Source organism: Phocoena phocoena, chromosome 9, assembly GCF_963924675.1.
Source record: "Phocoena phocoena chromosome 9, mPhoPho1.1, whole genome shotgun sequence".
Classification (NCBI taxonomy): domain Eukaryota; kingdom Metazoa; phylum Chordata; class Mammalia; order Artiodactyla; family Phocoenidae; genus Phocoena; species Phocoena phocoena.
Genome location: NC_089227.1, coordinates 11,407,033 through 11,435,017, shown reverse-complemented (window position 1 = coordinate 11,435,017; position 27,985 = coordinate 11,407,033). Strand labels below are relative to the sequence as shown.

Sequence of the window (27,985 nt, the reverse complement as noted above, 5' to 3'; positions counted from 1 at the left end):
CAAAGCAGGTTAAGGGAGTGATGGAGGGGTCATATGAGTCATTTTCTACAAGCCGGTCAGGGGAGACCTCTTCGATACTATGAGAACTTCAGCAGAGTCGCTTAGAGGAAGGTCTGTGGATTCTATGAGAAGACTGATCCCAGCTGTGGGAATGGCAGGTGCAAAGGTCCTGTGGATGGTGTGGCCTTGGTGTATGATTAATAGCAAAGGAGCACATGGGGCTGGATATGAAGGAAGGATATGAAGGAAAAACAGTATTTGGGCTGTGAAAATTAATAGGAAGAGCCATTAGACACTACATTAATTGCATATGTTTAATTACTTCCCCAAACCCTCTTAAATTTTACACTGCATTGCAATTAAAACATTTGGAAAGAAACTTCCAGCATGTTGGAACTGATGAATTCTTTGAGTTTAAATGCATCTATAGAGGCCAGCAGCTTTATAACGTTTTATGAGTACAGACAAAGCCCTTAATCCCAAGATCCAAATGACAGGTCTGCAAGTCATGAGTGTATTGGAATGAAGACTTCCAATGAAGCTGGGAGCTCTGAGAACAAAATAAAATGCTGGAGACCTAAGCCCTCATCATCCTCTGTAATTACTCGCTGCGCTAACAAGACTCGAATGGACACCATCGTATGCCTGCACTGCCCTGGTTATTTCTTTGGCCTACGCACATGGATGGATGGTGCCTAAGGACCAAGAACTCACCCCAGGAGAAGCACTTTAAACTTCCACTGGGCCCGCGGGGCGAGGACAGGGCTGGTCTCTTGCACACTTGGCAGGAAGCAGCCGACACCCGGCTCTAGAAAAGGGCTGCTTACTCACCAGGGGCCTCCTTGTGTCTGTTACTGAGACGCCATCCACCTAGGCTCTGGCCCAACAAACCACTGACCAGGGTGGGAAGGGAGGATGTGGGTTGAAGGCAAGGACTTTTATTTTACTACCTCCCCAGCTTCCTGTTCAATTTCTCTTTCTCCCTTTGGCTGTTCATGTCTAGTCTCCAAAGTCGAGTCAGCTGGGAGGCTCCAGTTGATGAAAAGAGTTGATGAAGGGACGGGGTGCAGAGGAGAGGGGGACTAGGCAATTTTGCCAGGAAGTGGATACTTCAAATCACTTCCTTCTCAGAGCCCCGAGTTCAGCATGGCCAAAGGATGCTACAGCTCTTAGAATCAAATCTCATGCACTTTTCTACCATAAAGAAGCTAATTGTTTTACCACTAACACCTCATTTGAATGTGTCACCCCTCAAAAGAGAACAAAACGAGGTGTTTTGGTTTTTTTTTAGTGTTTATTTTATATTGGAGTATAGTTGCTTAACAATGTTGTGTTAGTTTCGGGTGTACAGCAAAGCGATTCGGTTTATATACATACACACGCCTCTATTCTTTTTCAAATTCTTTTCCCATTTAGATGATTACAGATTATTGAGCAGAGTTCCCTCTGCTATACAGTCGGTCCTTGTTGCTATCCGTTTTAAATATAGTAAGTAGTGTGTATATGTCAATCGCAAAACAAACTTAATAAATTAAGCAGGGAACAGGTTCTAAACTAAAATACAGATTCTCCTGTACTTAAGAGAGTGTGTAAGGGGCCAGGCTCTCCTGCCCCCCAAGCCCCCAGCCCCGGTGGCGCACCTGCTCCAGAGCCAGCGGTGGCAGGGCAGAGCAGGGCTTGTCCAGGAGCTGGTTAGAAATGCAGGTTCCCAAGTCCCCTCCTAGCTCTAGGGTGAGGCTCCGGACTCATGAGGGTGGGAGAAGTTCTACCTATTTACAGAGTTTTACTAGGGAAAGGAGGGAAGATGTAAGGCATCCAGGGAGATGAAAATACAGGAGATATCATAGACTCTTAGCCCAGAATCGACCTGAGAGACCGGCAGAAGCCAAGGTCACTGAGCCGGGCTGGCGTTAGACTCAGCCAAGAAAGGCCCTAGGGGGCCCAGGAGAGCTCCTCAAGGACGAAGACAAAGCGTGTGTGTCTGATCGTAGACTGGCGAAGCATGCTGCTCAGTTCGACTAACAGTTTTTGGAAGCAGTATGCTCTTTTTTAAAAAAATAAATTTATTTATTTATTTTTGGCTGAGTTGCACTTTTGTTTGCTGTGCGCGGGCTTTCTCCCGTTGAGGGGAGCGGGGGCCACTCCTCGCCGTGGCGCGTGGGCCTCTCATTGTAGTGGCCTCTCCTGTTGTGGAGCATGGGCTCCAGGCGCGGGGGCCTCAGCAGTTGTGGCACGTGAGCTCAGCAGTTGTGGCTCGCGGGTTCAGTAGTTGTGGCTCGCGGGCTCAGCAGTTGTGGCTCGCGGGCTCTAGAGCGCAGGCTCAGTGGTTGTGGCCCACGGGCTTCATTGCTCCGTGGCATGTAGGATCTTCCCGGACCAGGGCTCAAACCCGTGTCCCCTGCATTGACAGGCAGCTTCTTAACCACTGAGCCACCAGGGAAGCCCTGAAGCAATATACTCTCCATGGAGGAAGAGGTGCTCTGATTTCCACCTGGCACCCAGTTTCTTCATCTCCCTACAGACCAGGAACAGTCCATGAATTGGCCGCTGGTCTGCAGACCAGACTCAGCCACGCTGCTTCAGAGGGTCTGGTTCCAGCCTGTTCCAGCCGAACACCTATCCTCCAGGAAGAGGAGTCAGAGAGGCCTGAATGGAGCCCCGTGCCTCTTCTGGACCACACTCTAGATCCTGGGATTCTGGAATTCCCTGTCCAAACCGACTCTGTGCCTGATTCTCACGTCTGGACAGGACCCTTCTTGGGGTCCCTCCTTCGGAAGACAAACCAGGCCATCTTCCCAAGTATGTGTGTCCCTGGACCAAAGGCTAGCTATTGAGGGGGGATAGGGATGGGGTCTGGACCAGCAGGTGGGAGTATCCATGCCTCTCCAGAGCCCGAGGGGGAAAGAAGTGGGGGTGGGAGACAGTCATCCCTGGGCCGCCACATCCTGGCACAGGACTCGGAATCCTCTCTTAAATCTGGCCTTCCCAGTTGTTCGGATGACACGTTAGACCAGGTCAAAGTATAAAATATTTTATTGAACGGTTTCGTAGTTTGACTTACAGCTGCTAAGTATTGAGGTACACAGCATGTGAGCCCCTGTTTGTCCTCCTGCAGATATTAGGGGGCAGGCCTAAAAAGCCCCAACAGGGACGGAACCTCCAGATTTCGGCGGCCAGGGTCATTTCGGTTCATTCCCAAGTTGGAACACACGATTCCAAAGAAAACATCCGTCCCTTCAAGTGGACCAAACAGACGGCCCCCAAGTTCCTCAGGGGAGAAATTACTGATGCTTGGACCCCTAAAGGGGAAGGCCATGGAAACAGTGGTTGGTAAGTGCATTTCACATTTTCTTAGTACTTTAGGTAAAGAACGGTTCATTTTGATTTGGTTCTTTTTACTAATTTCTTAATTTCTTAAGGTTTTTCAGGAATTTCTGATGATTAAAAACATACTGATGGGGACTTCCCTGGTGGCACAGTGGTTAAGAATCCACCTGCCAATGCAGGGGACACGGGTTCGAGCCCTGGTCCGGTAAGATCCCACATGCCGCGGAGCAACGAAGCCCATGTGCCGCAACTACTGAGCCTGAGCTCTAGAGCCCGCGAGCCACAACTACTGAGCCCGCATGCCACAACTACTGAAGCCCGCGTGCCTACAGCCCATGCTCCGCAACAAGAGAAGCCACCACAGTGAGAAGCCCGTGCACCTCAACAAAGACACAACACAGCCATAAATAAATAAATTTATTAAAAAACACACTAATGGGAATCCTCCAGATGTTCTGAGCTCAGCCCCTCAAAATGAAGGGGTCACCCTTATCTCTTGATTCACAAAGAAAGGAGGAAAATGAAGGGCTGGTTAGCTACTGAGGAGCAACCAACAGCCCCGCAGATGCCTTAGCTCTGCCCAGAACACAGGTGATGGGTGAACTAAATCATCAAGATAATGAGGTGCAGGAAGGAAATTAAAGAAAAAAAAAAAAAAAGAGGAAAAAAAGGAGAAAAGCAGAACCCAGCAAGAGCCGTTTGTTGCTACACAACAGAAAGAGCAGAAATTTTAAAGTGTATTAGGTAATCTCTTGCGTGCTTGCAATAAACACAAAGACAAGACTGGGACTTGCTCTGATACGGACTGCAGTCTGGACAAAAAAAAAAGGATGCCCACACTCTCAATGATCAGGCTAAGTTTTAGATCCTTCATGTTGCAAAAGACTCAAGAGCCACATAGGCACAGTCCAAATCCGAGAGGGAATTGAGGTATTTTTTGAGGAAAAAAAATTCCTTTCCTAGTATTCAAAACACATTTGATGATTTTCCACGTCAATGGCCTTAGCACTAACGCTTTTATCGGGAAGTATCTCAGAAAAAAAAAATGGATGTGATCTAAAAGTACGCAGCACGCAAGACTCATTTCTAAAGAAAATTCTATGGGAAGTTTTCATAAATAATAACCACAGCAGGACTAGTCATACTAAAACACAATGAGAAAAAACCCAAAATTCCAAGAAGTTTTGGATTAGAGGGAGTTCTGGAATACAAGGGAACTCTCTGGCCTGATGACTCCCCAAATTCTTATCCCGAGTTTGTTATCTGAGGAACTCAGAGATTCAGCTTTCAAGTGCTTTGTCCAGCTAATTCATTTTACTAATTAGTAATATGTTTTATAACAAAATATTTTTAAGTAAGGAAAGGAAAAGCTTGGAATAAATAGAGAGGAAAGACTGTTAGAACTGTTCTAAAACTGAGATGATTTCATTAATTCTTAGTTAAGGACAAATACCAACCTATTCCTTCTCTGAACACAGCACACGACTGGCTTCAGGAAATGTCTAAAAAATAAAACAATTTCTCTCAGACTTTCAAAGGGCTAATAATTCATCTAGTCCAGAACCCAGGGAAGCTCTGAATGACCTTCATAACACTCCACGCCCAATGGTGTCCAATTTAAATACCTAAGGTTGAGTTCAGGAACTCTCTCTTTCCTGGGGTAGCATTCTGGTCAGCTCTTACTGTCAAATTAGTTTTCCTTATATTAAACCTAAATCTGTTTCCCTATGGTTTCTACGCATCGGGGAAAAATCAGATCCACCTTCTACAGGATGGCAACCCACCCACCAATATTTGAAGGCGGTTATCATGCCCCCAGCTCTCTCTGTCCCCCTGAAACCCCCAAATCTCTCTTCCCTGGTTCTATCAACCACTATTCACAAGGCATGTCTGGGTCTACTTCTGCTTGATCCAATCAGTATTATCTTTAGAAATCGGAATGCTGAGCTAGCTCAGTGGTATTTTCTTGAAACAATTTGAGCGTGATTTTAATAAAGTGTACTTCTGTTTCTTCTGCAGTTGAGAATCCCATAAGCTAGTTTTGGGGGCAAATCTCGGTGTCTAGTAAAAGTGAATTTAGAGTTCATTAAAGGCCCTATGTTATTATCATCATTTTAAATCTCCATGGAGTGATTTCAGTGTTTTGATTTTTCAGGATCTTGATTCAGGCACTAACTGGATTTGAAAATTCCTCATAAACAACTTGGATGATAATTGCATTCTATGACTCCGTCCTGGAAACAAACGTCAAACTGCTAAGCAAAACGGGGCTGGGGGCAAGCCCAATGAATACGCCTCTTAACTGCTGTTTAGTGTAACCATCACTCTGTCTTGACCAAAGGTGCTTATTAAATGTTTTGCTGAGGTCCCAACATGTATTTACTGCATTTTCATGGCCAACCAGCCTAACAAAATTGCCAAAGAAAACATCAGCCTGGTCCAGCGCAATGTTTTTCTTGGTGATCCCAGAGGGTCCCAGTGATTACTATTTCATCTTGTGATAAGACAAAAAACTTTTAACAATAAAAATATAGTTTCCTCCAGCATTGACTCGACATCCTCCGCCTGTCATTTTCAGAATTCATTCTCTTGCCCTCTTTGAAAGTGCTGAAGGATATCACCAACTTCAGTCTCCCAGCCCGTCACCCACTTTTTTGTGGCTGCTCAAAAATTTCTCGTATTGGTTCCTGGTTCCATTTGTAACGAACTTCAGTCCCCTGGCATCGGATAAACCTCTCTGCTTGAGAGATTTTGTCACTCGGCTGGCTTCTGATTCCCTTTGCCAATCATGATCTCCATCCCTTTTCAGTTGGACAGACACTCTTCTTCTTTTTCCTGCTGTCCCCCTATTTTGGATGGGAAGCCCCAGAGGACAGGCCTCGTGTGAATCGCTGATGTACCCTTAGTTCCCGGTCCCAAGTGCGTGTTCATTCAAATGAACACAAAGGTAAGAGCAAACTAGAAAATGAGCTGTTTGGCTTTCACAGCCCTGTGTCACCTCTAAACCATGAGTTCCAAGCCCTGTGTCACCTCTAAACCGTGAGTTCCAAGCCCTGTGTCACCTCTAAACCATGAGTTCCAAGGAATACGCCTCCCCTTCCCCAGATTCCACAGCAGCCCTTCTGAGGCCCTCAACCTGCCCACCAGCCACTGGATTGGAGGCGGGTCAGATATGCCTATGCCACACCTCTTTCTTGTCTCCACGTATGCACTTTCTTTCTAGCTTCTGTATGGATGACTTAAAGTCTAACTTTATCAAAGAATTCCATTGGGATCTATATTTTGCACACTTGGTGCCTGCTTTCTTCGAGAAGTTGTGGTTACTCAGTCAGAAGGGCTTTCTTGGGTGACCCCCAACTCCCTTGCATCCGCTTCCCCTCCAGGGCCTCGTGCTCTTTATTCAGGTCCATCAGGAAGCTTGGCTGTCCGGTCTGAGTAGCACCTCTGTAGCTGGTACTGAGCCTTGGTACCAAGGGACTGTCCTGCTGGCTGTTTCCACCCTGGACAAGTCCCATCCTTGCCTCTGTCCACGTGAAGGGCTACAGCTTAAAGCCAAACTAGGAGACAACAGCAGAAGTGCGGGGTGGGAGTGCTGACTGACAGCTTGGGGTTTCAAGTTCCAAAAGTTCTGCCTTCTTGCAGTGTTGTTTCCAGTCCTAAGTTTAATATAATCAATTGCACGTATTCTCTCTCAGGCAAAAGACAAATGCATGTTTTGGATGAGTGCATGAGTTTTATCTTGAGTCAAGATGATAGCCCTAGATGGGCATCTGACTTTCACCTCTGTTTGGATTAAAGGGCTCTGATGTTTGTGATGAAGAGTTATATTTACTTTCAGTGGTTTCCAACTTGCAGTAAATGTGTGTGTGTACTGGGGGCAGCTTTCCCCTGCAAGAGGAAAATGGAGAGAGAGACAGACAGATAGACAGACAGACAGAGGAGGACTGTGTGTTGGGGGCAGGGGTGAGGTGAGTGAAGTGGGGGATGGTAGAATGTATAAATTTAATAGCTTAGGAAGTCTAAAGGCCAGGCCTTCATTATATGTGCCAAGTAACCATTTTAAAACAAGAGAATTCGTCTATGAGTGAACAAATTAATTGGTAGCAAAGCCACTCACTAACCAGTTTAGTGGCCTTAGATAAGGTCCTGACCCTTTCTAGACTTCACTGTACTTGGTTAAAAAAAAGCCAGGTAGTGGGTTAGGTCGTTTTAAAGATTCTACATTTAGAAGTGATCATAAAATTAATATCCACAAAAAACAAATAAAGTTAATATCCAGCTATGAACCCGCAAACAAGCTACTGTGAAAGGACTATGGTCATTCCTCCTGAACAGAACTTCATCTGAATCACCCTTTAAATATAAAATTTGGCCAACCTGTCAGTCTATTTTGTTTGGCCAAGCCCACATGACCTAATGCTCTGAATATTTAGTCTATGCATTTGTCCAAAACAGTCCCACCCCTTTGGGGGGAAAAGTGGTGACAGTAGATGTATGGTCCTCTTTGCCGAGTGATGCCCACGTGCCCACAGAGGGTAGAGCCATCAGTTGCTTTGCAGAGAAGCACCCAGATAGCCAGCTTGAGCCTGCAGCCCAGGGAGGGTAGGCAGAGCCCAGGCAAGGTGGGGAGGTGGTGGTGGGGACAGAATAATGAGTACATCCAAGGGGCTAATGAGGTTAGAGGTAAGACCCCCTGAGAAGGCAGAGCTTGTGCAAGACAGCTTAAAACCTGCTGTAGGTTTGGCAGCTTCTCAAATAAATTAAACATAGAAATACCATATGAGCCAGCAGTCTCACTCATAGAAATACACCTGAAAGATTTGAAAATAAATGTTGAAATGAAAAACGAATGCTCGTAAGAACACAGTAGTCACCAGGTGGAAAACATCCGAATTGTTTCCACAGATAAAAGGATGATAAACAAAATGTAATACAGTCAGACAATGGACCATGATTCGGCCATAAAAAGGGATGAAGCAGTAACACATGCTACAACGTGGATGAACCCTGAAAACACTGGTAAGTGGTAAAACGAAGACACAAAAGATCGTATGTTATACGATTTCATTCATACAAAATGTTCAGAATAAGCAAATAATCCAGAAACAGAAAGTAGATTCGTGCTTTTCAGGGGCTGTGGAGGAAGAAGAAAGAGCAGTGATTGCTTAATGGGTATAGTTCCCTTTTGCAGTGAGGAAAATGTTCTGGACCTAGGTAGTGGCGATGGCTGCACACAACTGTGAACGTGCTAAATGGCACTGAAGTGCACACTTCAAAATGGTCAAAATCAGTAAGTACACCCACTCCCACCGCTTCTATTCAATATGGCACTGGAAGCCCCAGACAGAGAAATCAGTACACCCACTCCCACCGCTTCTATTCAATATGGTACTGGAAGCCCCAGACAGAGAAATCAGGCAAGAAAAAGAAATAAAAGGCATCAAAATTGGAAGGAATGAAGGAAAACTGTCTCTGTTTACAGATGACATGATTTTATGTACAGAAAACCCAAAGAGTCCACCCAAAAAACCGTTAGAACTAATAAACAACTTTAGCAAAGTTTCAGGATACAAAATCAACATACAAAAATCAGTTGTGTTTTAACACACTAACAATGAACCACCTGAAAGAGAAATTTAAAAAGCAATCCCATTTACAATAGTTTCAAATACAATAAAATAGCTAGGAATAAATTTAAAAGAGGCTAAAGGAAGAAGTTAAAGATCTGTACACTGAAAACTGTAAGATATTGATGAAAAAAGTTAAACAAGACACAAATAAATGGAAAGAGTCTGTTCTTGGATTGGAAGAATTACTATTGCTAAAACACCCATAGTACCCAAAGTGATCTATAGATTCAATGCAATCCCTATCAAAATTCCAATGGCATTTTCCACAGAAATAGAAAAAAAAAAAAAAAAACTTGAAATGGATTAAAGACCCCAAACTGTAAAGCTCCTTGAAGTAAACAGAAAGAAAAACCTCCTTAACATTGGTCTTGGCAATGAATTTTTGGATATGACACCAAAAACACAGACAACAAAAGCAAAAATAAACAAGTGGGAGCATATCAAACTAAAAAGCTCTGCACAGCAAAGGAAACAAAATGAAAACACAACCTACATAATGGGAGAAAAAATACTGCAAACCACATATCTGATAAGGGATTAATATCCAAAAAAAGAAGTCATCCAACTTGACAGCAAAAAAAAAACACAACAACCCCAAAACCCCAAATAATCCAATTTAAAAGGATCTGATTAGACATTTTTCCAAAGAAGACATACGAATGGCCAACAGGTACGTTAAGAGGTGTTCAGCACCACTAATCATTGGGAAATGCAAATCAAAACCACAGTGAGATATACTCTCACACCTGTTAGAATAGCTATTATCAAAAAGGCAAGAGATAACAAATGTTGGTGAGGAAATGGAGAAAAAGGAAACTCTGTGCACTATTGGTGGGAATATAAATTGGTACAGCCATCATGGAAAACGGTAAGGAGCTTCCTCAAAAAACGAATATTACTCAGCCATTAAAAAAAGAAAACCCTGCCATTTGAGACAATATGGATGAACCTGGAGGGCATTATTCTAAGTGAAGTAAGTCAGATAGAGAAAGACAAATACTGTATGGTGTCACTTATATGTGGAATCTAAAAAAATAAAGTGAAACTCATAGAAACAGTATTAGTCATGGTTGTCAGGGTCTGGGGGTGGGTGGGGGAAATGAATAGATGCTGGTCAATGGGTACAAACTTTCATTTATAAGATGAGTAAGTCGAGGATCTATATACAACATGGTGACTATAGTTAGGAATACCCTATTGTATACTTGAAACTTGCTGAGACAGGAGACCTTAAGTGTTTTCATCACAGCACAATAAAAGGTAACTCTGTGAGGTGACAGATGTGTTAATTAACTTGACTGTGTTCATCATTTCACATCGCATATGTATATCAAGTTATCATGTTGTACACTTTAAACATATACAATTTTATACTTCAATTATACTCAGGAAAACTAGGAAAAAGTTAAATAAAATGGTCAAATGGTAAATTTTATGTTACGTGTATTTTAACACAATTAAAAAAGAGAGTTAAACAAACAAACAAACAGACAAAAACCCTGCTGCTGCCCAGTGGATGAACTGGCCAGGCCCCCGACCAGAATGGTCCTTCCATCCTCCGGCCCACTCTGGCCGGTCTGCGCATGTCCGTGCTTTCCTGCCTCCGAGCAGAAAGGCTAGTCCTAATGAGCTCAAGTGTCAGCGCGATATAAATTACAGCAAGGGAAAAAAAGAAACAACTTGATGCATGGCTGAGGATCTAAAAGAGGAATGTCCACCATTGTTTGTGATTATGGATCACATCACAATCTAATAGCAATTTTTATTTAATCAATAATTTCCATGCTGAACGGACAGCCCTGTTACAGAGAATCGACAAGCAGGTACTGATAGCGACAAGCCTCGTTATTAATCTTTCCTCTGTCAGCTTATCAGCCAAACTACTGTAAAAGGCACCACCAAGATGAATTTTAGAAGCCACTTCTCTCCTTTTGCCTCCCTCCCCCGCTTTTCTTTTCCCCTCTTCCGTAACATATCCTGTAATGGAGACTCTACATTTATTTGAGTCACCTGAGGCTTGAACGGCATAAAAGGCAGTTCATATTAAGCAATTTCACGAATCGGGAGAACCTAGACCATAGCTCTGGGTTAGCCATTATAGGCTAATAAATCATACTTTCTCTTTGAGTTGTCAATCGCTGAAAAGCTTTGTACAAACGTACATCTGTAATTCAGTAAAGGCTTTTCATCTTGAAATAAGATGCTCTGGACTGATAAGAAGAATAATCCCTTCTTGATCAAGAAAAAAAAAAAAAAATCTGCATTTTAGCAATTAAAGCTCGTGCCAGAAGCCAAATGACTCAGTACTGAAACTCCAGCAAAGTTATCTCTGCTGAACACAAGGAGGGCTGTGTTTTCTTTGCAGTCTGTTTGACTGCTTTATCTGGCCAGTAGGAACTGCACCATTTCTGGCCAAGTGGTCCAGGAGAGGGAAGGGTGAACACTTTCACTACTGCCAGGGAAGGATGCTGGGGAAGACCTGCTCTTCCTGAGCCAGGGTTCTCCTGCTCATCCTGGAGAGAAAGCTTGGCTCCTTGGGACACATCACGCTTGCTGAAGGTAACACCCAAGAAACCGAGGTCCCTCAAGGTGAAATGGAGGGAGCAGGTGAGACAGGGCTGGACCAGGTGTGTAAAGAGATCTCCCACCCCCAAATCCTTTGAAGCTGACAGAAGAGGGCTGGCACAGTTTCCTTTTCCTGACTTGAAAGACATTTTCAGAACTTGAGATCATGTACCCATAACCAGAATATAGGCACAGAGAAAAACAAAACAACAAAGAAAGAAAACTGAGAATAGTAGCAATAAAACCATCACTACCCGGGTGCTAAAATCTTGACTGACACCATAGGAGGCATCTTCCAAAAATCATCAGAGATCACTCTCCCAACAACCCTGGTCAATCTACTTCTAAGAGAGACAACAGGATTTGAGGAGCTTTAAGTAATGAACCTACCTGGTCCACTCACATAAGAGACACGAGTTTCATGGGCAAAACCACCTCCCAGGTGCCCAGTCAGCAACTGGAAACTTCGAACTGATCTCTGAACGACGTCTACAATGCCCACATTAGCTACGAAAACCATAATTGTGAAACATCTCCGAACTCTACTCCCAGGTTTAAAAAAAATAAGTTAAAATAATTCCCACTTCTGAGTCTCACTTCCGGCCCTGCCCCACTCGTACCCCTGCCCTCTTCAAATACAGCTGTGCAAAGCTCAGCCCTCATCTTTCTAAAGCTCACGTGGGCTCAAACTTTCTCATCAGAAACATCGATTCTCCTTACTCCATCTGGAATATGTCAGACTGCTAATCTAGCAGTCAGGTCACCCATGAAATGGTGCTTCTCTGCTCCATAACCTTACTTCCCTTACTGTGCCTTCCAGACACACTTGGTTCTAACATAACTGCATTACTTACCACTTTCCAGTCCAAAGGCACAGAATGAATCCTTTTGTAATTATATTTCTGACCCCAAGAAGTGTCAAAAACTCCAGCCTTATATAAACGACTCATAGATAAAATTCTCCCATATATTCTGCATCCATTAACCTCTTCCTACTGTCTTTTCCACGTGGAAGCTCCAGCTCCTCCCTGCAATGGTCTTTCCCTATTTAAATCCACTTTCCTTTTCAAGACCATGTTCAAATCTGATCTCCACAAGACCTTTCTCTGTCCTTCTTCTGCACCTTCACTTTACTTGTCTTCCCACTGCTCTGCCTGTACATCTATCATCTTCCCAATAGCCTGCTCTATTTCTTCCTGAATATCCTGCCCTGTATGTTCTCCTTACTCAAAGGGATAAACATAAAAAGGTGTATCAACCCCAACCCGAAGTCCATAGGTCTGATGTGCATGAGGCTTTTTTCTTCTCAACACTATGCCTGCAATTTGTATAGCAGCCACTAGGTGGTGATGATGATGATGTACTATAACAGGTAAGGTCAACAGCCTACAGAGGTGAGAGGGCACAACTGAATTACCAACATACTTATAAACTTTTTTATTCTGGTGAAAAGTCTCCTTAATCTCTCCATTAGGTAGGTTTATTAATGCTACTTCTCATGGATTCTAACCTTCTTTATATTTGAATAATGCTTCAGAGTTTACGAAGCACTTCCATTACATGATCTCATTCTATCCTTACAAACAAAAAACAAATTAAAAAAACTTGTGAGGAAAATCAGATAGATATTATCTCCATTTTTGATGAGAAACTAATGGTTGAAGTTGTAGGGTGACTTACTCAAAGTCAGAAGCAACTTTTGGCAGATGTAGGGATAAAAGATAAATCTCCAACATACCATCCAATATTCTCTCCACACCCTCACTCACTGATGCTAGTTTTACTGTCAACTGGGGGGCTGGGGATGGCTTAAGTTTAAGGCCTTGGCCTATACATAGTCTTTGGAGAATATGCCACTTACAGTTCTCTTCTCTAGCCAACACTAATCATTCTAGAAATGAAAAAAAAAATCCATCTATGGCAGTATTTAGCTAATCTTAGAAAAGCCTAAATGTCTCTGAATCTTCAAAAAGTCCTTGCACTAGAAAATTGCTTTCTGTTCTTTGAGCTCTGTTTTATGTCAAAGCAGGAGCCTGATCTCCAACCCTGCTTGCCATGGTCTCAGAAGCTGAAGTCTGAGTGACTTCCCTCGGTCTGCAAAAAAAAGAAAAACAGTGATGGAATTTCTCCACCAAGACAAAGGGCTTGGCTGGTTATGGGACTGCCTGAGAACTACTGTGTGTGCCTAACCTTAGCAAATGTGGTTTTAAAATTAAGTTCTGCCAATTAATGCACACTACACACACACACACACACACACACACACACACCACCTACATGCACACACATGCATGCGTGCACACACATAATATCTATAAATGTAATACAGAATGTGTATATATATATTTTTTATAAATATATATATAATACATACAGTCTTTTGCTGGAGACTGTTTAATGAGGTTATCTTTTCTTTTTAATCCGAACATTCTAAAGTACATTTGAGCAGGAGAAAATTTATCTTTAATCACAAATATACTTTTTAAATTTTTGTTGCTTTTTTCTTCCCACACTGCAAGAGGAAAGATTAGAGCAGAACTGGGGGTAATTCTCCCTTCCCAGGGGACATTTGGCAATGTCTGGAGACATTTCTGGTTGTCACAATGGAGGAGGGGCGCTCCCAGCATCCAGTGGCCAGAGGTCAGCAATGCTGCTAACAGTCCTACAAGGAAGAGGAGAGTCCCCACACCAAAGAACCCCCTGCCCCCGTGTGCCCAGGTTGGGGAGCCTCGTTTTAGGGCAACCACTAAGGAGAACTTTCAGAAGGATGTCAGCACAATTGAACTCATAATAGGATGAGGCTCTGAATCTCAACACAGTGCAAGCAAGTCCAGTGAGGGATCTGGAGTACAAGGAAGGGACCCAGGGACTTCTCCAGCCCTTCTCTCCTAGGTTTCATGAACTGGGGGCCCGGTCAGCATCTTTATGCAGTTATTCATTTCATGGTGACATGCCAATGCAAACACTGCCCGAATACCAGCCTAAACCATGTTTTCACAGGCAACACACATGCACTTAGCAGCCGGTAAATACCTTTACACTTTTTACTTTTATATGGAGAAGCACTAACACTTTATGGAGCATAATTTTTAAGCTAATTCCCCCAACTGTTTTATGAAGTAAATACTATTATTATTCTTGTTTCACGAGAAGGAATGTAACATGCCTAGTGTGGAAAGCAGGTTTTGGACCCAGGTCTGTCAGCTTTGAAATGCAGTGCATTGTACTATAGCAGGAGAACAGCGGTCAGCCAAAGTTTTCTTTCAGATAGGTGCTATTTCTTCTTACAAAATCATCACCATCATCCTCATTGTCACCATCCTCATCGCCATCACCATCATTATCACCATCACCACCATCGTCATCACCATCACCATCATCATCACCATCATCATCACCATCACCATCACCATCGTCATCATATCTCAAAAGCTGACCTGCATATTTGGTCTGCTTTGCTTTGACCTTAACCATATTTCCCACGTTTCCTGGAAGCCCTTCTGGGTACCCCTCATACACTTCCTCCTCTTCTGAGCCCCTAAAATCACAGCTACACTCTATGGCTTCATGAGGTCCAACTTTACATCGTTTACTATGCTTTTATGTTTCCTTGTCTCCCCCTCCCAATGAGAAGGACCACTCCAGGAGGCTCTGGTCTAAGTCACGCTAGCAGGTGCCCACCACAAAGCTGGGGCAGTGGGTAGTATGAAGGCTGCACCCAGGCCCTCTTCTAGTGAGCTGCTGTTTGTCAGCTCATACTTTTGCTGACAAACAAAAGGATACATGGTATCAGCAAGATCTGCTATTGGCAAGTAAACTTTAGTGAGGTAGACAGCCCAGCCCAAAGTGACACCATCTTCTCTTGTATAAATTGCGTCCATACAGAATATTCCAGGGAACTAATTATTAGCAGAATCCAGAATCTCACCTAGAGTATCATTCAGAACCAATCAAAAAGCTTTTGATAGAAAAATCCTCCCCAAAAGGCAGTAAACAGTTATTCGGATGAAGGTTTTGATGAAATACTTCATGGGGTCTAAAACGGCTGAACAAATTTAAGAAAGTAACTAAGATATGATTCGATACCCATTATATCTTATTTAAAACATTGATTTGTTGCTCTTCATTCACGGGTTAAGGAGCATTAGTAAAGAGAGAATTTTAATAATTCAATCATTGCTCAAGTAATTAACATACCACCCCCTAGAAAAATTAACCGCAATCGTTCTGGAGTGCACTTAATCTACAGAGTTGGAGGACTCTGGAAAACATATAGTGAGTACCTGTCTGCTGCGAAACCTCATCCATGGCAGGCTTTGCATCATCCTGACCCCCTGCCTCTGCAGCTGAAAGTGGGGAAGAGCACAGCTCAGCACCCCAAGTGACTGCCAGCCAGTAGGTTTGTACCTGAAATGAAACCTGCCTGCCATCCTTAGCCTAAGGACGATCCACTCTGAACCCTTCCCTTGCTTTCACTAAAACCAAGGTTGGAGGAGGTGAAATGTCTCGGCCAAGTCCCATCCATTAGAACCACACTGGGGGAAGAGAACGGGATCTCCAGCTTCGGTCAAATGCACACCTCAGTTCAGCAACAATGAATATGAAATAAGCCTTCGAGCTAATACACAGAGGCCACAAAACCCAACAGCGCCACTGCCCATCCCTCCCCCACTCCGCCCTGCAAAACACAAATACATAAAACAGAGAGATGAGTAACCTCTGAGACCCTCTGTCTGTTTCTCATTAGGCCTCCTGCATGAGATCTCTGTTTGGCCTTGGACGTGGGGGACGGCACTTATTTTCACGGCTGTTTCACAGTATGATAAGTGAGAAAATAACGTTCTAAAGGGTCAAATGGTTCCAGGGAGGTCATCCGAAGGGTCAGGGCAGAGATGGCGCTGCCACTCAGAATTCCGCTGGTGCCGGGAGGCTCTCACTGGTGGACCACACAGCCCTCCATGCCCCCCACTCAGTCTAATCTCCCGAGTGTCTTTATGGGAACAATTTAGCCAGTAACTTGAAAAAGAACGTGACCCTTGGGGCACGATTGTCAAAGGATGGCTTTGAAGTTGGTGGTTCTTCGTCTACATTTTTCCATGCAGTTATTTCCAAATAATTAGAGTCACTAAATTAACTAGCATCGATGGAGGGAAAATGAGATCAAAATCTTCACTCATTCATTTTAGGTCTTATGTGCACACAAATCGATTTCTGCCTCTTATCGGAGGCCCCAATCACATCTGAAACTCCATCTTCTCTTAGGTAAAGGTACACAATGCAACTTTAGCAAAGGGATCAAAATTAGCCGGAAAACATTTAAAATGCAAATTTGGGCACACGGTATTCATATGAAAATAATGTCTTCACCACATCCTAACACTCTCCCGTATTCCTACGGATGCATCAATTCTTTGCAGATTAGGTGTGCTTCCTTTATATCTAAATCTCTATGGTATTAAGAAGAAAGCCTTTCATTTTCATGCTGCCGATGTATAGAATTTGTGTTCAAATGGCAGCAAAGGTGATTATAACTGTGTTCTTCTGATAAAGGAAACTTCAGCACGCTTTTAGAGATCAAAAGCTGCAGCATATGAAAGCATTTAAAATCCAAGGAGGTGGCTAATCATTGTACAAAAGGGTGAATTTTTGACACCACGTTTAAAAGACACAAATGAAGGAGTGCAGCGATGTACATGCCACCCAGTTGCAGCTGGGGACTCACATAAACACCTCTCGTGTTCTCTGCCGTTCGGCCCTACAGGCAGGAGACAAGAGCCCGCACAGTCTAACTGCCAAGGCCCTCCCTGCAGATAAGGTTGTGCTGCTGGGATCAGGATGGGGAATAAAACTGGTAAAAAAATAATTTGACCTTTTAAAGACCTTTGGAAAGAATATTATACGTGTTATTCCTTAAACGGGAAGAAAGGGTTGGGTTGTTGTAATAGAAGTTAAGCGAATTACAGTGACAGAGCAAACAGGTGGGCATTAGCTATGGTGATTATACTATTTTTATTCTTTCGGATACCAGCAGTTATGTTTTCAAGCATAACTAGACGCCTGGCAGTGGTGACCCACACCGAGGTACACGTTTCTCTTTCTTCACATGTATTCCTTTCTCCTCTTCTTAAAAAGCCTCTCAGAACATCAGTGGTACACACAACGCCATTCAGAAGCAAAGAACCTGAGACTAACTTGGGCTGCAGGCAATGCATGCTGGGTATTTTTCAAGCAACCAAGGGCCAGAGCTGGAACTGTCTTCCGGGACAGAATGAATGCAAGAGGGAAATGGGTCTCAGTAAGGTTGGGAAACCTTTCTCATCTCTGTGAGAAGCAAGGCCAGCAGACAGAATTTGAGTTGCTTTCCATAGTAAAAAAGCTAAACCAACAAAACAAAACAAAAACAGAAACCACACTGGGTGAACCGATATTCTACGACTTTCAGAATCAGATATAAGAGTCGTGCGTTTGGGAATATATAATGCACGACAGCAAAAAAGAGGATCTAATTCATTTGGGATTGAAGGGGAAGTGTGGACTTTTCAAATTATTTTGAGATGTTAGACTATGCGCTTTCCAGCTATTAAGGGAAGAGAAATGGCTGGCATCTTGACAAATCAATAATAAATTCCGTCTTAATCGAAAGCACTTTAATTAATTTTTGTACTCTATATCCTTCTTACTCTCTTATTTTAACTGCTACTAAGAAGGGGACAAAGTACAACAAAAAACCAGCTAACAAAAATATACATCTGTCTCCTTAGCTTCTGGGCATAGAATTAAATTTATGACAAATTTAATACTAGCTGGAGAGTCATGAAGCCCAATTATAATTATCTTGCTGGGAAGAGAAATTAATTAAACATCCCAGTGAGAAAGACCCCACAGCAAACCTGGAATCAACACACCACGGGAGAAGGACAGGGGCTTGAAATAGAGGAGAAGAGAAGGTAAAGGCAATATTTAGCCCATCTGTTCGGACAGTAATGGGATGGGGTCATCTTTTCAAGAGAACACGGAGTGCATTACGCTGAAAATGAGACTACCTGGCGGGCAAAGTCGGCCGAGTCCCTAATTCTCCTCTTCAACTCTGATTTGCTAATGCGAAACACATGTCTCCCTTCTGCACCAAGTTCAAATGACTCTGGAATTCCAACCATGCAGCTCAGCGACTGAACCAGAACAAGGGGAGAACTTGTCAGGATTTAAGAGCTTTCAGCAAAGCCCTTCAATTGCAGCCAGCACCCTATTCCACGGGAGGATATCAATTATAGATAGTGACTTGCTTTCGCAGGCAGTCGGGCCTGTCAGACACTAGATAGACAGCCATGAAGAATCATGAATCTTTCTATTAACTGTAAGGGGGGGAAAGAGAATGGGTCATGGCTATAAATAAGGCAGAGCATCAGAATGGTTTAACACCTTGCCTCTTGGTTGTCTGTAGCATGAAAATTCACCTAATTCACAAAATGTCCTCTGTCCAAGGGGAGTCATAGCAATGCAAATAGTTCATGCTTCCTCTGTCCTTAAAAAACTGTTTTTTGCCACTGGTCTTTTTTCCATCTGCCACCCAAGTAGTTAGGTGGATTTCAACTAGCTATTCATTCAGTCTACAAAAAATAATATACCAGGCCACTGCTGAAGCCACCAGATTCACCGTGAGTAGGAAGGCACTTATATGTCTGTCACGCGAAGTAAAATCAATTTACACGTACCAATTTGGAATTTCTACACGTCAGATAATGAGTAAAAAGGTAGAGAATAAGCGACATAAACCAGCATCTTTCTTTATGTTATTGTAAGTTAAAATTTTTAATTCACTTAACTAAGTTTCCTTAACTCATATAATTTATCTCAGACTAAAATTAATATCATAAATACACTGGATTTTCTCCTAATCCTGACACGCATTTCTTCTTGCCAACTTGGAATAAAAAAATTCCGGTGTATATGTAATTCATTTCCTAGTTTTTATAATAAAGCAGACAACACGGTGGCCATTTAGTCGACAGGTTTAGCAGCCTTGCCTTAAAACTACTCAGATCTCTCTATTAAAGCGTCATCCCTACCTAAAACCTTTTGCCACTGAGATTAAATACAAATACCTGCAGTATCCACTGTCTTTTAAAAGCTTTCATGTGACATACAAGGCAGGGAAGATGTCAAGGTATAACCACAACCCCCCGACATGTTATCTCAAGACTGGCCTCTGATGAGGAACACAATTTCTTTTAAATGTAGACTTGGAATTTCCTTCCTCATTTGCTAACAGCTGAACAAAAATCACAGCACTCCTTGGAAACAGCAATGACTTATCCACAGAAAAGGCACCATGAGACCGTGTCCTCTCTCAGAAGGATGTTTTAAAAGGCGAGCAGCGCTCCCTAGCAGCATCTCGTTTATGACGGCAGGTTTTGTGCCACCAGTTCTTCTCATGTACGGTGTTCACTTGCTCTATCACTGAGGGTATTCTTGGCATTCTTTCCTCTTTGGGTTTACTTCCCCACATTAAAAGAAAACTTCCAAGCTTTTTTTTTTTTTTTTTTTTCCCCTTTAGTGTTACAATGTCTGTGGTTTCCATTAAAACAATCAGCAAGAATAAAAGGCTGTTAAGTCAGGCTTGGCTTTAAATAACACTTGCATCAAATTAAAGAGAAAGAATCAAATTAAGTTCATGGAAAAATCTGGAAATATACCTTAATTAAAAACATTTGACTTTCTAGTTTCTTGCTGCGCAGAGAAATCTAGAATTCTCTCTATACTATTACAAGGAGACATGATCAAAAAAGAAATGGGTGGGGGGAAACCCTGAGGTCATGTTAAGCCCTCAAAACATTCTGTATATGATGGATCTCAAAACCTGGCAAACCATATATTTGACACTATAATGTAACTGCAGCATGTGGTATATATTAGAGGATAAGAACAAATAGGAATTGTATAATCTTAGTGTTTAAACGGAGGAGGGTTATCAAGCGATACAGATCATCTAAAAATAAAAAGTGACTGTAAAAGTAAAGAGAATGGAATGGGGGTGTGTATGGTGTGTGTAGGTGACGGGGCGGGGGGGGGGTCACGAGGAAGTTACTCTGTCAGATTTGCTGTCGTATTTAAAGCTTATGAAAGGGCTACACGTAGCAAACCATCCTAATGCCTTAATGCAACCCTGTGCTCTGACATCGTGTCATCCTTGATGATGAGAATGCCCTTCCATCTCAACTGCTCCTGGCCCCATGTGCCAGGGAGATTCTACTGGCCTGAGAAAGTACCAAACAGAGACGAAGCATGGGCCAAGGAAACAGGGCTAATCAGGTATGTAGATGGGGGTACCCTGCATTATTTGAAATAACTGGCAAGGGAGTACGGGAAAGACTTCTGAATCTGGTGTGGGAAGGCGAGCTGAGGTTCTCAGTCGGACCACATTGCAGTTTTCAAAAATATACATCATTAGACACATTTTAAAATATATATTGCTTTTTCCACGGAACTGTGAGGCCCGCAAGGATTGGCTTCAAGTCAAGAAACTGTGCTAACAGCTTATCGCAAACCATTACCCACTTCTCATAGCAAGTACCAACTGACGCCTAAAATCATGGGAAACTCCTTAGCTGGTGAGGGTCGGGGAGGGAAAGGGAGGAGGGAGAAAAAGGACGTCCCCCACCTCTATGAGTTTTTTCCATTGCTACTGGGTCTTGGTTAAAATCAAACTTGGTTAAAAGGTTAATAATAATTCATGTCCAGCTTACTATTACTCAATAACCATCAAAGTCGCTAACTCAAAACAGTGTTTTCTCGCTTATGGGATCAGAGTCATTACGCTCTCTCTTGAAGACTTTATTGAATTTTACACTCAGCTTTAGCTGACTGAACAGGTCAAGCACCATGGCTCAGAATTCTCTTTATTCTCAGAAAGTCATCAAGCTCCCTCCAGTTTGCTAGGCTGCTAGCTGAGAAACTTGACTCAGCATGGGGTCAGGGGAGCTGACCCCGCAGGAAAGGTCACATAGCTGTAAAGCCCCCTTCCCGGCCCCCTTCACTCACATGCACCAGCTGCTCCTGGGTGTCGAACTCCCGAGAACAGCCCTCCCAGTGGCAGTTTGTCTCGTAGATGACTTCAGGCTCCTGTTTGCTTTCTTCTTTGTCCCCTTCCTCCTTCACCAGGGTTGTCCCTTCAGGCTGTTCCTGAAAGGCAGGGGTGGGGAAGGGAGGAGAAAGAGAGACAAAATCAGACAGAAGAGAAAGGGAACTCTGCTCACTATTATGTAACAACCTAAAGGGGAAAATGCGTAAATGAGTCCCTTTGCTGGACACCTGAAGCTATCACAACATTGTTCATCAACTCTACTCCAATATAAAATAAAAAGTCAAAAAAGAAAAAAAGAAGAGAAATGAAAAACCTGATGTAGGCTTGTCTTCCTCCGGATGCAATTTTTTGGGGGGAAAATAAAATAGAGCCCAAGTCTATCAGCTGGGTTTTGTGAATTGAAGAAACCAAAGATGGAATCATTTCTGTGCATTTTTTTCAGATTTACTCAATATGCCTTCGAAGGTTGTTAGTTTGTGATTAAAGGCAACGGTCCAAACCAGAAGGTCGGTAAGATATTGAGGCCAAACTTTGCTGTCCTGAATACCAAGGTGAGAACAACCTAAGATGTCATCTCTTAAGAAAAGCAATTAAACTAGGTGATGTAGTCGTTATCCAAAAGACTGTTCTTTCGGTTAAATTCTTTTCAGCATAGTAATTTGTTTATTCTCCTATGTTGGAATCCAGGGAAATGGTTTACTGCTAATTCTAATTCTGTTCTCCCTGCCACTGGAGGCTGTGAGAGGCACTGTGTGGATTTTTACAGGGATGACGTCTTCTGGGCTCACTTTCCGGTCTCCAAGCGTACACTCTCTGCCCAAGAACCATAGCATCTAAAGCTTGTCGGTAGAGTCTTTTCTAGTCTTCTAAGGCAGCTTTGCAGAAATGAAAAGACAAAGGATTTCCAGAATTCTGGGAGATGATGAGGTGTGTAAATTCGGGATCTAATCTGAGGTTAGATGGTAAAAGCTGTATACAAGTGTTTAGGCATAACCAGCAACATGCAAGAAGAACGATGGCTCTCAGAGCTCATGACCCCCATTCGTTCCATCTTCCAAGTGCTCCCTAAAAAGGAAACGTGGGCTTAAGCACTCTCAAGTTTGGGCTGAAGCAGCCTGAACATTGCAAGGTCCAGATTCTGTGGACATCCAGACTCTCGTCCAACCCCTATCTCTGGGAATTATACTCATTGAGCTCCGTATCAGGCCCAGGGAACCTACAAGAGAAGATTACAAGCAGAATCTACACATTCTTTTTTTTCTTTTAAAGTAATTAATTCATGGCTGCGTTGGGTCTTCGTTGCTGCACGTGGGCTTCTCTAGTTGTGGCGAGCGGGGGCTACTCTTCGTTGAGGTGTGTGGGCTTCTCATTGCGTTGGCTTCTCTTGTTGCAGAGCACAGGCTCTAGGCGCCCGGGCTTCTGTAGTTGTGGCATGCGGGCTCAGTAGTTGCGTCTCGTGGGCTCTAGAGCGCAGGCTCAGCGGTTGTGGTGCATGGGCTTAGTTGCTCCGCGGCATGTGGGATCTTCCCGGTCCAGGGCTCGAACCCATGTCCCCTGCATTGGCAGGTGGATTCTTAACCACAGCGCCACCAGGGAAGTCCGAATCTACACCTTTTTAAAATTGAGGTTTAGGATCTAAGTAACAGCAGAGACAAGACTGGAATTTTTAAACTTGTCCTTCCAGGACTTGGGGTAAAGAACAAGAATCTAAGTAGCCTTAGGTTAGGTTAGTTGTCGCTGGATCCCTCCTGGCTATGCAGGGTCTCCTGGCCAGTAGGAAGTGGCAACATAAGAAAAAATAAGAACATGATCATTATAAGGAATATCCCTGGTCTGCCCAGCTCAGGCTGAGAGCCAGCAGCTTGTAATTCTGGCCCAAGATCAAGGCCAAGGACTGAAGCCTGTTCACATCCCTGGTCAACAATAAACACATCCACCCACTTACTCCAGTTTATACCCTACAAAGCTGCCTGCGTTTTTGTGTGTCTGTTTCTGAGCTGGAGAAACGACCTGGCCTTTTGTTAAATGTGTGGGTAACGCCCAAGGCCAAGAACGCGGTAGACAAGCCAATGCTGTAAAAATACGCCAGGCTGGAGGGAGCCAGAGCCGGCGCCTCCCTCACCTGCTGGCCCCGAGGCCCCGGGCTGGGGAGGTCTTCATCGGCTTTGATCTTGGAGCGTTTATTATGCACCAGGTCGCCAGTGCTGGTCACGGCGGACTCACTCGTGGGCTTGTTCTGCGGGTCACATTGGCAGGGACAGAAACAAAAATTAAGTTCTGATCAATGAGCAGGACCACAGCTAAAACACACAAGTCGAGAAGAGCGAGCTTCCTTGGCACTAGAATGATGACAGATATGGCTCCTATTTCCAGGTAGCAGAGTTCAGAAAATGTGTTCAAAGCCAGGATATACTGAAAAAATGGTACAAATGAACTTATTTACAAAACAGAAATAGAGTTACAGATGTAGAAAACAATCTTATAGTTACCAGGGGGGAAGCGGGGGAGGGAGGGATAAAGGGGAGATTGGGACTGACATATACACACTATTATATATAAAACAGTTAACTAATAAGAACCTACTGTATAGCAACAGGGAGCTCTACTCAGTACTCTGTAATGACCTACATGGGAAAAGAATCTAAAAAAGAGTGGATATATGTATATGTATAACTGATTCACTCTGCTATACGGCAGAAAATAACACAACACTGTAAACCAATCATACTCCGATATATATATATTTTAAAAGCCAGGATATACATTCATGAGACAGCTCTTTGTTTTTAACTCCTAAGTAGCAACTCCCTGGGCCTTTTTAAAGCTAGAGGAAAAGAGCTGGGATCCAGGCTTTAACGAACTCTAATAGTGCAGGGGAAAGGAACCAGATGACAGCAACCCACTCATGGGATGTATTTTTACTGAACGGGCTATAGACAGCACAGGGTCAGAGGGAAGCCCGATCAAGCAGCGTGCTTTTCCGCCGAGGCTAAAATGACTCTAGTGGAAGAAGCTCTCGTTTCTTGAGGAGCATACACACGGCACAGAATCTGAAGATGACAGCCCTGGGTTGGGACCACAGGCTGCAGTATGGAAGCGGTGAGGATGCCACTGGCCTGCGCGTATTCACAGCTGATGTGGCCCCGTGGCTCTCCTCTATGATTCCCAAGACAGACCAGGTCATCGAGCTGTCTCTCTCACCTGTGAGGACTCGGAAGGGCCGGAGGTGACCTGAACAGGGTTCAGAACCGTAGGGATCCCGGGAATAGGCCTCTGTGTCGGGAAAGTTGGGGCGGGGTGGATGAGCGGAGGGCTGTGTCCAAAGGCCGAGCCTAAGCTCTGCTGTCGGCTTAAGATCTGCTGATGCATATGGAGAGACACGGGTGCAGAAGGGTAGGTGAAGCTCAGGGCAGGGCTGCGGGTGGGAAATAAAGGGAAAACCATCATTTACACGGGACACAGAGACCACCGCACCTTTATACCTAGTTTTTTGTCCCCAAATCGCATCAGGGCTGGGCATTTAAATTAGAAGGTAAAAATGATCGACGAACATCTCGAAACTTCCTAGAGAAAGCTGACGGCTCAGACAGGACACGCGTGGGCGTTGGCACAGACACGCAGACCTGAGATAAACTTCAGCAGAACGGAAGCAAAAGACATCGGCTCAATAACAACTATTTATTGCAATAACAAACTTTCTATAACAAAGAGAATGGGTGACTACATGCTTTATAGTACTTTTCTCAGCTCCGCATCCCACATGTTCCCGTGCACGGAGCAATTCTTTTCATCTATGCTCACCCTGCATGCTTTCATAAGTCTCCAGATCTTATTACAAGAAGAAAGGAAATCAATTGGTTAAATGTGTTTTGAACACCGTGCTTGTCATATCACTCATTTGTTTGTAAAGATGGAAAGCTTGGTTCATCCTGAATGCCACCTAAAGAATTTCCATCAGTGCCGTCTGGTTACAGAAGCTGATGGATTAACCTCTCCTGGCTGCAATCGGTGATCAATGGGCTTTGATTGCGGAATATTCCAATGGGAGAGCATCCGCTCCCTCTTGCAGCTAAGGAGCATTAAATGTCTATTAACGCCCATTATACATGCTAATGCCTGTCACCACTTCATTATGCCGGAGTATTTCCCAGGCTACGGGAAGTTCTAAGGAAGTCACACCATCACCTAAGGATTTCTGGACTAGTAGGCAGTGCCAAATCGTCCTCTGCACCACCATAGTTTAGGAACCCAATCCTCTTAAAAGAATGAAACGCTCTTGAGGAATTTGCTGATGGCTTAAAAAAAAATGCATGAAACACTGTAATGGCATTTGTGAAAATTTCTTCCTTTAAAAACACTCAGTGGGGGAAAAAAAAAAAAAAAAAAAAAATATATATATATATATATATATATATATATATATATATATATATGTAGATATTCTCTCCATCCTGCTGTGTAAGGCCCAGAAAGAATCAGGGTTTCTTGCTAAGTCAAAGGTAGAATTCATGCAAATTTCCCAATCTGGTGGGTTAATTACTATTGCTGTTAAGCGCATTAACTGAGACTATAATAATTACAATAACAAAATTCAAACCATTTCAACAACTTTAAGTAATAGCGCCGAAGACATATACTCCCTTCATTAATGTGACTCCACCTTTTGCCCATTTGACTACAATCCATAAAAAGGTGGTGTCGATGGGATTACATTACTATTATTCCTACGGAGAACCTTGCGTTACAATAGCTTGCCCATTTAAGACTGAATATCATTAAGAATACCTTAGGAGAATTTCACAGGGCTTGGAGGAACTCTCCTTTCATTCTGTATTGTATTTCTTTAATAAAGGAGAGCAGAAACCTGGTGAAAACAGTCATTGTTCACAGTAAGTTAGGGAGAAATCACTAATAATATTCTGTTTCTGCAGCGCTATAGTTTCTGCCAGTGTTTCGGAAAGCAACCATGAATGATTACAGCAAGACTTAGCTAAGGTAGCTGTGTGGATGATTGATAGGGCGTTAATCAAAAGATGCATATCTGCCTCAGAATTTGTTCACAAGCTTTCTTCTAATAGCTGATTTCATGTTCACTGAGCTCTATGCCAGTTTGTCCAATTTATTTTTTGGTGTACAAGCCATTCATCAAAAAACACAATGATTTAACCCACCCCCCCCCTCCTTTCCTTTTGGTGAATGGGTATTACTAAGTGTAACTACCTTATTCTGTTCATTAAAAAAACAAAGGAAAACTAAAAGACCCCACTACACACATATTTATAATGTGATATGGACTTTGCACAAACCTCCATGCGTCTTTCCTGAGTTTCATGAGCTTGAAAGAGCAGGTGGGCTTGGGAAGGGGGCCCCTTGGGTCATGTACACCTCTCATTCTGGGGGGCCCAATATTGGGGGGCTCAAAAAAGTCAGGACCCAATTAAGAAGCCAGACCATTCGAGAAAACGTTTCACAAGGCAGAAAATGCCCTCAGTTTTGTATGTAATGCAATTTACAAATGTTAATAGCCAGACAGAGTAGGTCGATTTTTTACTTTTAAAAATATGTAGAAGACAAAAGGAAGGACCAGCTTTGGTGCTGCAGCCCCCGTCCCCAGGTGCAAAGTCTCTGACCTCAGATACAGGAGAGGCTGCGACAGCTTTCAACCCATGTGGGTAACATCCCCTTTTGGGGCTGCGTTTTCGCTGGTCAAACCAGGGGACAGGAATAAACCTTCCCTAAAATCCATGTCAACTATCAGATTCCAAAGGATATGAGAACATACAGGATGGACCAGCGATTTTTAGCAGTCCCTGATTATTCATAAGGAGGGACTGCTAAGGGAAACCCTCTCTCCTCTGCGTGCAAAGAGCTGGGCAACAGTGGGCACAGGGAACACCTCGTGTCATCCCACAACAGCGGGCGCTGCCGTCAGCTCCTGGAAGGAAGGCTGCTTGCTCCGGATTACAAAGCCTATGCATGGAAAGAACCTCTGAGAACTTCCCACCGGTGGCGGGGGGGCCAGGGGATCGGGGCCACCATCCCCTGCTCTCTGACCCCAAGTGAGCTGTCTTCCTAAGCTCTGCATCCCGGTACTTGCTGTGTCTTTCCAGAAGCCAGCCTAGCTGCTTCCTTCTGGTCACTCAAATTCCAGCTTAGATGTCACCTCCTCAGACACAGGGGCCTCCTAAGCCTGAGGCCCCCATCAAAACAAGCCCCCTCTGCAGCTCCTCACCCATGATGCTCTGCTGTTTGACACTTGTATTCTCGCTGCAGGATGAGGCTCTCTGAAACCATATTCTCTCCCTCCCTCTGCAATGGAAGGTCTAGGGGATCTGGGCTCTGGTCTGTCTTGTCCCCCACTGACCCCTGGTGCCCGGAACAC

General features: G+C 43.6%; 1 protein-coding gene across 1 annotated transcript in view; it reads right to left on the bottom strand.

The window, feature by feature from the left end:
* Nucleotides 1-27,985, bottom strand: part of GLI3 (GLI family zinc finger 3) — a 281,368-nt gene that overhangs the window by 42,213 nt on the left and 211,170 nt on the right. The window contains exons 8-10 of the mRNA XM_065883363.1: nucleotides 24,805-25,018; nucleotides 23,726-23,839; nucleotides 21,561-21,701 (exon numbers count right to left, since the gene is read on the bottom strand). Of these exons, the coding sequence (XP_065739435.1) occupies nucleotides 21,561-21,701; nucleotides 23,726-23,839; nucleotides 24,805-25,018 (469 nt within the window). The remainder of the gene's footprint in view (nucleotides 1-21,560; nucleotides 21,702-23,725; nucleotides 23,840-24,804; nucleotides 25,019-27,985) is intronic.